This window comes from Nanorana parkeri, unplaced genomic scaffold, assembly GCF_000935625.1.
Source record: "Nanorana parkeri isolate BGI_ZX_2015 unplaced genomic scaffold, ASM93562v1 scaffold48, whole genome shotgun sequence".
Classification (NCBI taxonomy): Eukaryota; Metazoa; Chordata; class Amphibia; order Anura; family Dicroglossidae; genus Nanorana; species Nanorana parkeri.
The window spans coordinates 2,522,218-2,534,372 of NW_017306316.1; the positions used below are offsets into that span (position 1 = coordinate 2,522,218).

General features: G+C 46.5%; 1 protein-coding gene across 1 annotated transcript; it reads left to right on the forward strand.

Annotated features, from left to right (window-relative positions):
• Nucleotides 1-905: 905 nt before the first annotated feature.
• TMEM97 (transmembrane protein 97) lies at nucleotides 906-6,997 on the forward strand. Its single transcript, XM_018573686.1, has 3 exons — nucleotides 906-1,097; nucleotides 4,717-4,861; nucleotides 6,635-6,997. Exons 1-3 carry the CDS (start codon nucleotides 978-980, stop codon nucleotides 6,883-6,885), a joined length of 516 nt encoding a protein of 171 aa, XP_018429188.1. The 5' UTR covers nucleotides 906-977; the 3' UTR covers nucleotides 6,886-6,997.
• Nucleotides 6,998-12,155: the final 5,158 nt, after the last annotated feature.

Here is a 12,155-nt window from a genome sequence, read left to right on the forward strand (position 1 = left end):
CCTGGGAAGATGATGTCATAGTGAAGTGCTAGAGCTAGTATAGCTGGACGTGCGGAGATGGAAAATTTCAGCAGCAGCCAATCAGCTTGTGCGTATAAGTCCATAGAGTTATTACGTGTGAGCCGATTGGTTAAAAATGAAGTCTTTCATGTGGCTGCGCTCTGCTCCGCGCCTCACTGCTTTGCTTTGCTCCGCTTGTTGCGTGTCACAGGCTTAAAGCAGCACAACAGTGTGAACGGGGCCTATAACTCCCAGCACGCTGTCACCATGACATACTGTTCCTCTTCTGAGGGTGCCCAGGTCTGCTCAGACTCACATGAAGAAGATTGAAGGCACGGTTGGCCAGGTTCACACTTTTCTGCTGCACATTAACATGCGCTGCTTTAACAACCCATTGCGAGTGGCCTGGCAATGCATGCCAACTTCCAGGAGAATGGACCTGCAGTGTTCATGCCAGCCCATGTTAGTTGGGGTGTCATTCAGAATACACGGCACTGCATTACACCAAGGCATGACATGTGTGTTGCAGTTACACATGTGTGTGCCCACAACACAATAGAGTTTTCTTTATTTCTACACAGGTCAGTGCAGCCCGAGCACATCATCATCACCACTTCAGGAGGTAAGGTCAGCGGAGACACTTTTCTCATGACAGGTCTCCTTTATTAGTATACATTAGTTCTCTCATAACACACACTTGGAAAAAGGCGGGCTCAAGACTCACCGCGGAGTCACATGTAGCGTAGAAGCCCTGAAAACCCTGAGTGTGATTGGCTGCTGGAAGCGTAGAAGGCGGGCGCTGTCCCCTGTCTCTGTAAAAGAGGCGGGCTGGGGAGTCGCAATGCGGCGACGTGTACTCTAGAAGTCCCGGAGCCGGGATTGGTTGCTGGAGACGGAGAAGGCGGGCACTGTCTGGTGTGAGCACGGATTGTTCCCTTTGCAGCCTGTCACTGCACAGCACTGCTCTCACGGCTGCCATGGCGTCTGTCATACGGTTGCTGGAATTGGTCTTCTTCTTCTACTTCTTCTCCCACATCCCCATCACTCTACTGGTGGATCTGCAGGCCGTCCTTCCGTCCAGCTGGTACCCGGAGCAGGTCAGTATACAGCCCACAGGGTGGTGACAGCTGGCGAGCGGTAACATCACCTCGGTGCTGGAAAAATACCGATATCATTGTCTGTGTGCTCACTGGACACATTTACTGTTCTTATCAGCCTCTGATCAGCACAGAGAACACATCTATAGAGCTGGGGGGTCAGTGTTTGTGCTGTCAGAGGTATACATAGGGGGGATTGATTAAAACTGGAGCAGCTGTGCATGGCAACCAATCAGCTTCTCAGTTCAGCTAAGATTTGAAAATAAAAGAAGCTGATTGGTTGCCATGCACATCTGCTCCAGTTTTGATAAATTCCCTTTATTATGCACTAAGGCTGCCCATACACCTTGCGATCATTGGACAAAACTTTTCGTACGGCGGCCCCATCCTGCCCCGATTATCGCAAGGTTGGATCTGCAGTAATTAACGGAAAGCACCACGAATTGCGGTAATCGTATTTTCGTCTGCGCATGTGCAGTGTAGCTCGTACGAATTTTAACATACGGAAACGCCACCAAAAATCGTACGATCGACCGAAGTTTTCTAACCTGCTGGTTAGTCAAAAGTCGATCGGTTGTACAGTATTTTGGGGGGGATAGCGGATTGTGACCATATTTCATGTTACACCCTAAAACATGCTCTGAAACGTAGAATTAGCCTTTAACCCCTCCACTGCCAGAGCCGTTTGGGGTAAAATGCACCCTGTAGAATAAAATGGCGGCAGTTGCAATTCTTTTATGTGACCTGATATGAGCACGAATGTTTATGAATCCCAGATTTTCAGTACATACCGTAAATACACTTTTATGTGCACATAAACACAATGTACTAGCCAAATTTTTTGGTAAGATCTAAAGGAGAAGGTTGCGCCGAGTAAATGGATATCAAACACGTCAAGCTCCAAAATTGTGAAAATGTGCTCTGTTAGACCCCTAATGTCACCCTTGCAGCCCATTGAAGCAGGTCAGATCTCAGAATGACAGCTGACAACCCGGAAGTGACGGAATCCTCTTCGCTTCCGGGTTCGTTCATCAAACAGATGTCAACTGGTCTCTGTCCACAAACACCCGCAGTGCCGGTCCTGGCCACGCAGGAGGGGCAGTGGAGCATGGGAAACATGGCAGGGAATGTTGAGTGGGGGGAGGGGAGTGGCCATGTTTCATAGCCCGTGGAAGTGATCCACCCAAATCATTTCCAGTGTAAAGCTGAAGTTGGCTCTACACCTGTAAACGGACTGCTGGCTGCTACAGTCAGCGCACAGGCGCCCTCTGCCGCTGACGTATGGCATATGTTGGCAGTGAAAGCGTTAAGGCGCCATTTGTACGGTCTGCCTAATGCACCAGGAAAGGCGCATGTACTATTTTTTTGTAACGCAGCACACCACAATGCAGGATATTGCTGAACTGTGTGTTAGGGTGCAGCACACATCCATTGACAAGCTGTGTTGGGGGACCACTGAGAATCAATGGCAGTGCAGCAGCAGAGTGTGAATCCAGCCTAACACGCGTTCTTCATGTGTTAATGCCGCCTTTCAATGAGTCCTTCACTGCTTGCGGACTGACCACGGTATTAAAATGGCCGATCTGCTGACTCATTGTTCCGGAGGGCGTACCTTTATGTCCTCCCGTGACCGCATGTGCACGTGCGCTGATCCCGCTGTCATTAGGCAGCAGAGAACATCAGACCGGCGGCTCTATGTCCCTTGAGCGCTGTGAGTTGCTATCACAGTGATCACATGACAATATTTACATTGCCAAGCCCTCCCCTTCCTCTTACATCAGCAGCAGGGGAGAGTAAAACCAGTGATGAGTAGACGAGTCATCCATTCATTGCTTCCTACAGTAAACACAAGCTGCAGCAGCAAAACGTAAGATAACATGTCTGCCCCCCCCCCGATATAGGTCAGCTTCATTCCATCTCTACTCTGTGTGTGTATTAACCCCTTTATCTCCCTTATCCTGCACAACTGTACATTAACCCCTTCATCTCCATCCTCCCACTGTACGTGGCCTGTACTTTAACCCCTTCACCTCCGCCTCCCTCTATCTATGACCTGCTGTACATTTGTTGTTTCTTGTCCTGTGCACTATTACTAAGCTCCATGTTTTAACCCCCTCAGTACCGGCTTGTTTCTTCATTTCCCCCAAAAATTTCTACTTTCTAAAAACGGGTCATTTGAAGGATTTCCATACTGTTCTGACATTTTTATTTGCTATGACTTATAAACGAAAGGCTTTTTTATCATTTGTTTTTTTAACTTCATATAGTAAAAAAAATAATAATGTAAAAGCGGTTATTAAATACCACTAAAAGGAAGTCTATTTGTCCCCCAAAAATGATATGAAATGAGTATTGTTACAGTGTTGTGTGCCGGAGGAATTCTCAGCCAAACCTGCACAGCGCTGAAAAATGGTCCGGTAATGAAGTGGGTGTAACATGCCGGTACTGAAGAGGTTAATGTGTGTCAAAGCTCAAAAAAGAGACCTGCACTACATTTTGATTGCTTGACACTAGATCTATGTGTATTGGGCTGACATTCAGAATAAATGGCAACACTCATATACAGCGCATAGCATCGCATTTCTGTAATGTGCGTTTACACGCCCTACTACCTACTACGCATGCAAAGGTCTGAATTCAATCTAACCATCACGCTGAGGTACTTGTGTTCAAGCACTGGTTATCAGGATGTGAAGGTGAACAGCTTGTCACAGTTGAGGTGAGATTGCTGCATGTAACTTCAATAAATACTCCCGAGCATGTGCCACTGACCTGACTGACTGGCGATGTGCCACTGACCTGACTGACTGGCGATGTGCCACTGACCTGACTGACTGGCGATGTGCCACTGACCTGACTGACTGGCGATGTCCCACTGACCTGACTGACTGGCGATGTGCCACTGACCTGACTGACTGGCGATGTGCCACTGACCTGACTGACTGGCGATGTCCCACTGACCTGACTGACTGGCGATGTGCCACTGACCTGCCAGCGTAGACCCGGCAGATTTACTTTCAAAGTTTGCTGTGGATAATCTCTTGTTCACAGTCCATGTTTGTATAAAGCTTTGCTCAGTCAAGTTGACCTTTTCTAGCACTTTAGGGATTATGCACACAGGTCACTGAACATGTACAACGTTTGGATGTCCCCCGCCAGGGAGCCACATGTACTTCATACAGCATACAATAGAAATCAATAGGTGTATGTGGCTGTATGCTGGTATATGCCGCACTTGCTTAAAACACATGCATGCGTGCTCACAACTAGAGCTGCAACAGTTAATCGATTTAGTCGATTAAAATCGACGATTGAAAACGTTACCAACGTTTTCGATCGTCGATTCGTCGGCTATAACCCCACATGTAGACAGTCTGCTTTCACTGTTGTGCACCTATACCCAACACATGCACACGTCTGGCTTATACCAGCATACTGTATGTCCATTGACTTCTATGGTAGGCTGTAGGGAACATACAAAGGAATTGACGTTGTACTCGCTCAGTCTCTTGTGTGCATGAGACCTTTAATATGAATGATTTGTGATCAAAGAATAAATGTGTTCTGCTCCTAGTGTTACCCAGAATGATAAATGATGTTCCTTTGCATTTGTCTACAGTTGCTGGACTTGATGGACTGGTACGTTGTCGCCTTTAAGGATCATCTGATGATGAACCCTCCACCCTGGTTTATGAGCTTTGTGTATTGTGAAGCCATCGTGCAGCTTCCTTTCTTCCCGGTGGCTAGCTATGCTTTTTTAAAAGGTGGGTATTCTATGCAGATGTTGTTTCATGCCACGCGTGTAGCAGGAAAATAATGACGGTCATATAAAGGAAATTATTCTGACGCCTTCAGTGGTGGAATTCATAGGTACCAGTGATGGTATTGCTGGGATCCCCAGGGAGGTTTTCTGTTCTCATTGGAGGCCGTGCTGCACACAGCTGGGGTATAGGATTGGATTAGAGTGTGTGGCAATTAAGGTGCCCATACACCTGCCGATTATCGTACGATAATTGGCAGGTGTATGGGCAGCGTGCGACCGCTTCTACTGTAAAGTCGCACGACACTCGCCTTCCGAGCACTCTGGAAAACCTGCTGAAAATCTTACGATTTTTGGCGGGTTGGTGGCGTGGTCGGTAGACGAATTGCACACGGGTCGGTGTGCGCAAGCGCTCACTGCCCGCTCAGCACTGCAATCATCATAAGCCCTCCCCTCAGCGGGGCGGGCTTGCAATGATCGCAAGTACGGTCTGCCTATCCAAGATGGGCATATCGTACGAAATTTTAATGACCTTACAACCATGGCACAACGAAAGTCGTGCGATGGTTGTAAGGTGTATGGCCAGCTTTACAATGGCTGTGGGAAGGCTTCAGTAGAAACAGATTGAAGAAAACTGGACATGTGTAGCTGCTGGAAATTGTACTACCCGGACTGGACAACAAATCCCAGGAACCAGTAGGCCTGTGCCCCAAAAATGACAATTGGTCTCTTTGGGGGTATTGCAGTTTTGTCAGTGTATCATAGAGAAGACCAGCCTTCCTCAACCAGCGTGCCTTCTGGCCTTGTCAGCAGTGTCTTCAAATATTCATTCAAGGGGGGAGGACTCTGATGTGAAAACAGGGGGCTATTGTGTGAAGGAGAACACATCACCTGTTTTTTTTTTGCCAGGAGTACCCCATAAAAATCCATACAGACCCGTGACTAGGACAAGCGTTTTTGATTTTTGATATTGATTTTGGAGGAAGGGGGTCTCGTGACCTTTTTTTACATTTTAGACTGGGGTGCCTCGAGGGTTCCAATTGTTATAGGACCCCCGCGCTGCAAGAGTTAACTGCTTGTTTTTGCCTAGGGTAAAATAAAAGTTATACCCACCCGATCGTCTGAGCTTAGACACTAGAGTGCGTTTCCCCCTCCTCTAAGAGTGCGTTTCCCCCTCCTCTACAGTGGGTTAGGAATCCTCGAGTCATCGCATCCAATACAGCGCCTAGGACGTGAAGATGCCTCGGGACATACCATAGCTGCAGTGAAGGAGAAGAGAGGCTGGAGGGGGCTCTGAGGATCAGGTGAGTATAACGTTTGCTATATTAGAGAGAATGTAAACTACAAACATGATACACCTTTTAAGAGCAGCGCTTAGACCCTACTAAGTATGGAAGTATTCTTGTATGTTCTGAACTTTCTGTGGGGGGACATACATGTTCAGGTCTGTTGTAGTCCTTGAACAGTGGATCACTACCAAGTATGTTAGCAGTCAAGGCCATTGAAATGAATGTGTAAGAGTGCCAGTCCCCCTGCCACCACCTCCAGGGTTCAGAAGAGCCACACCAGGGTCTCTTAAGAGAACAGCGTTGCAGCCTTTCTGATGTACTATTTGTAACACAGTAACAGGAAAGCAGTGTTTCATCTTCCAGTGGTACACTAAGTGATCACTGTACATCGATCTCTGTCGTTTCCTCATGGACCATTATCAGTCTTTGACCTGACCTGAGTAAAGGTTGTATATAAATCAGTGTGTGCTACTTATCTCATATTGTAGGTGGTTGCCGCTGGATCAGAATTCCTGCCATCGTCTATTCGTCCCATGTCGCCACCACAGTACTGCCCATCCTCGCACAGCTTCTCTTTGGCGATTTCCCGAAAACAAACGAGGTGGATTCTCCAACACAACAGGAGCGCCTTACTCTAGTGGCCATATATGCTCCCTACCTGGTGATCCCATTACTCATTCTGGTCACCATGCTGTTCAGTCCCACATACTGTAAAGAGGAGAAGCGGAAAAGGAAGTAACATGGCAGGGTCAAAGACTTCTTTCTACATAATCATGGCCTGTGACTACATCCAGTGTCAGGAACAACAAGCAGTGCTTACTGCAGTACGCAATAAGAAGATACTCACTGGAAAAAGAAATCTCTTTTAATTTTGTCTTTTCTAGGATTTCTCTCTATCTGGGAGGACAGACCAATAATAAATATACTGTGTGCCGAAAATAGAAACAAATCAAGATGCCATGTATAAGAAATGCTGGTAATAGCGCACAGAGCATTGTTTTCATTCCCAGCTGTTTGCAGACAAGTATTATTATAATGTGACCCATCGTTCCTGTGATTGGAACATCTCAAATAAGGACAAGTCATAACCCATTGAAGGATAAAGTATTGTTGCCTGTGACAACCACATCCTGCCTTTTAGACCCCTTACATCAGAGGGCGCACTCCACTGAAGGGAAGACTAGTGTGTTGAGGGGGAAGGATTATGAGGCTTCCCATCCTTATTGTTTTGTCATTACCACCTCCTGACAGATTAACCGCACTTCCTCAACCCATTCCTGAGGCTAAAACACCAACTGCAGATCATGTCTGCTTGTCCTCAGTGCACCTGCTGATATAGTAATCTTATTACAACCACGGGTCTCTCCCTCTAAAACTTCATAAGCCATTGAAAGAAAAAAATGACAGAATTTGCTGCAATACTTACCGCCGGGACGGATCCCGACATTACTGTCAAGATCCACCCAGCTGCGTGACTGACAGCTGGCTCTGCCTATCTAGAGGCAGAGCCAGCTGTACCCTCCCCTGTCCGTTCCTCCAGTCAGGGGACAGTCACGGGACACTCTCTACAGGGACGTTATGTGTTCGCTCACTTCCCGATCTGTTGAGCCGACCTGTGACACTTTTATTGTCACATAATTCTCCTTTAACCCTTGCAATGTAGGGGTAACTCCACTGCAGGGGTTAATACATTGTCTCTTCTTTAAATGCACATATAATCTTATGGGAAGATTGCTGTTGCAATGATTGGTCTTACGCCTGGACCTCTGGTGATACAAGATCTGTACAGTGCAGAAACGCCTCCATTTGTGAAGTGGAAAGTGTTTAACAAGCTAGTCTAGCGTTTTCCTTACAGGTGTTGAGATTGGTCTGTTCTCTCTTCCTTTACTGTACTGCTGTGAAATGTTCCTCAGTACTGTTCTAATCATCATCGCCTCTTTCATATGATTCACTCAATAAATCTATTTTTCAAGAACTAACAGTTGTAATCCTTGATGAGTTACACGGTGACACTGTACAAAGGAGTGTGTTACATCCAGACACCGCACAAAGGAAAGCAATGACGTGATTGCAGAAAGCTCGTCACAGATTGGGAACAATACAGACTTTTTTTAGGCTTTTTCGCAAGCAATATGAACACATTCTAATGCATTTATTTCCAGCATGTTTCCAGTCCTTGGCAAAGGAACAAGCTTTGGACCCTTGCATGTTATTTCAAGGCAAAAACGTTTAGATGGACTGAAGGGTTAGAAGCTCTGGAAGGGTTTTTATTGCCATTTAGGTCACCTTTGTTAGAATCAGCCTCTCCAAATGTCACTGGGAATGAAAGTAAGAGAATATCTAAGATTTGAGTTGCCACCAGAACAGGAATAGTGGGGATATCTTCTAATGAGGACACTTGTGGTGACAACTGTCTACAAGAGGATTTCCCTCATATTTCCTGTTGAGTCTGTAGGACAGGAACTGAAGAGAAGTCTCCCTAATGAGACACTGATAACCCCCAAAAAAAGAAAAACCTGCTTTTGATCATCCTTAAGCCAACCTTTATCAACCAGGGTGCTATGGCATCCTGGGGTACCTTTTGGCTTCCCACGGGGTCCTTAAAATGTTCACACAATGTCATGCCTTCCGTTGTTGCATGTGGGCTCGGCTCACATGATGAAGGTTCAGTGATGCTGGGTAGGGATGCACCGATACAGAGTATTTGGGCGAGTACTCGTACTCACCCAAAGGCTTCCAATGCCTAGCCCGATACCCAAACTTTTGGTATCCAGAAGCCTGGCGGCGGGTCTTTACACACTGCCCGGCTTTCTAATTGGCCAGGAAGCCGTCTCCATGCTCCCTCATCACCAGGGAGCATGGAGCTGGCTTCCTGATTGGCTGGGAAGCCAGCTCCATGCTCCCTTGTCACAAGAGAGCATGGAGCGGCTTGCCAGGCAGCGTGTAATGACTCAGCGACCAATCAGGAAGCCAGTGCGGCAAGTCATTGCCCACCCCCCAGCTTCCTGATTAGCCAGAAAGCCAACCCCATGCTTCCTTGTCACCTGGTGATGAGTGAGCAAGGAGACTGCTAATCGGGAAGCCGGGTGGCGAGTCATTACATGCCACCTGGCTTCCTAATGGGACTTTCGGTATTGGCGAGTACCGGGGAAAAAAAATATTGGTACTCGATACCGAAAAAAACAGTATCCGTGCATCCCTAATGCTGGGTGTCATTCAACCCTGAAAAGGTCCGGAGTGGGAGCCAGCCCCACAGAGTGGAAGCTGCCTTTTTTGTTCTTGCAGCTTTATTTTTACATTTTAGTTGGAGTTGAGCTTTAAACCAAACAAAAAAAAACAAAACACATTAGCCAAAGTAAAATTTCCGATTTTTTAATTGATGCGCTTTTAAAAAATCCATGCAAATAAAATCCATAAGGCACTCAATTATAAAATGCAGATGAATAGAATCGGGGTATAAATATTGTTATGCAGTCATTGGAGTGACTTTGTTTAGATGGTACTGTAGCTGACCCCACACACACACACACACACACACACACACACACACACATGTATAAGCTGTATGTATGGGAGCGGATAATACTCGAGTGTTAGAGAAATAGCAGATCAAATCTTCACCATCTCCATAGTATGGAATATGGACCATAAATAGCAAATACAACACCAAGCTGTTCATACCGATGTTAATGAATAATGAAATGTATAGATTACTAGGACAGCTATGACAATAAGCAGACAACAAACTGAAGATAATGTCACTCACCATGACCCGGCTACGGTACAAGGCTATTCTATGATAACAGCGAGGACAGCAGTAGTGGCCAATAGTCTTGCACGTATCTATGTCAGTGGGAATGTCATCAGTTTGGGCCTGAAGTGTATATAAATGCCAACAATGAACTACCCTTCAGTATAGAGATGCAGAGAGCTATCACTGCTCCATCCAATGCTGATGGACATCTCTTTTTTTGCTCCCATGTCCCGTGTGGTCTCCTAAATATACCATTGAAAGTGTTTTGTTATATTTTAGGGATGTACCGATACTAGTACTCGCCCAAAAGCCGGGCGCTGAGTGACACTTGGTGACGAGGGAGCATGGAGCCGGCTTCCCGGCCAATCAGGAAGCCTGATTGGTCCCTGTAGGACAGGTAAGGATAGTCTGGGTAGGTTTGGTGCCTTTGGGTGGTGCTACTACTTACTATAAGAAAAGAAAAAGACGAACTTTAACTGTAGATAAACTTCCTAAAAGTTTTTGAAACCTCTTTACGTCTCTGAAACGTTCCATTATTATTTTGGGTATGAAATGTCTGATATTTAGAAGCAGCAGATACATATAATAAAAGAAGAAAGTCAGAATGACACCGATATACCTCCCCTACCTTCCATGTATTTACATCACAGCTCATCAATTAGAAAACAAAGTCCGACACACTAAGATGTATGGAAATACTTCCTATGGATAACACCACCAAACACAGTAACTCCCAACACCAATCAGATGGCAGATCAGTCAAAGCTGCATTCAGATTGATTGCTGTGGGTAATGTTGCATTATTTAATAATATTTGTATAAACAGATTTTGTAAAACAATTCTGGGCTTAAAGAAGACCACCGGGCAAAATGTATTAACCCTTGAAGTGGGGCTGCCCCTGAACTGCGACTTAGAACTGCTTGTTTTGCTCTAGGGAGGAAAATTAAAAATTTTATACTCACCCAATTCCCCAAGCTGGCTTGCTTTTAGACCGCTCCCTGGACCCTCTGTCCCCCTCCGCTGCAGTAGTCTCAGGATCCTCGAGTCACCATGTTCTACACAGTGTATAGGACGCCGAGGGACATACCATCTCTGGAGCAGAGGAGACAGACTGGAGGGAGCGCTGTCACGGAATATCGGGCGACTATAACTTTATTTTCCTCCCTAGACAAAAAACAAGCAGTTAACCCTTACAGTGCGGGGGGGGGGGGGGGGCGGGTATTCCCACTGCAAGGGTTAATAACTGCACAGAGCTAAGCTAGCCATACACAGCTCGAATTTCTGCTGAATGGCTACAATTCAGCCGTCAGTGGCCTGTCGGCACCATCTGGCTTGACTCAACATAATTTAAAAATCAACCGAGTCAGGAAGAAAATTGGCTGCTAAGTGACTGCACGCTACGCTATCAGATGCAGTCACTCTTCGGGTATTTAGACATCCACGGGTACTACGGCTGTCTGAATACAACAGCCAGCACTGAAGATTCCTCCTCCATGCTGTTTGATGTGGATGGGGGAATCAAGTGATTTTCTCTGGTTCACTCCGCGGTCTAACAAGGGAAAATCGTGTATACGTGTATGGCTAGCTTGGGGATTGGTTGGATGTTTCGTCATCTGCCCTAAGGTGCACAAGCATTCTGTACCAATGGTATCAGTAGACCTCCTGCTGTGCGTTTCTTTTTAATCCTACTTGGTGCAGGTTAGGTGTGGTTCCCAGTATATGCCCTTGGAGGCCGTACTGTGTGTACATCACAATGCTCCAGGCTCTACACACAATGTAGGAAGAAACCGCATACAGAAAATGCATGTTAAAATGGATAACCTGCCCACCTAATAGTTCACCACACCGGTATGAATGTGCCCTAAAAAGATGGAGGCCAACACTTGTTACATTCACGTCTCTGCATAGCAGGTGCGGTGCGTGTTGTTGAAGCAGCGGTGTCCCTAGACTCTTCCCCCCCTGAGGTGGGGAGCGATGCCGGTTCACGTTAAGGCCCCATTCACACTGAGCGACATGAAAATCGCGCGATTGAGCGACTTGTCGCGCAACTTTTTCCTATTGGGCTGTATGCAATCAGAAGCAATATCGCTCGAAAAAAGGGTCGTGTAGGAGCGACGAGCTACAAGCGATATTGAGCGACGAGATGTGAACAGCTCCATTGAAATGGATTGGAGAAGCTACATAGAGCGATATCGCTGCAAAAATCGCTCGATAAATCGCTCAGTGTGAACGGGGCCTAAGGTCCGGGAGTCCA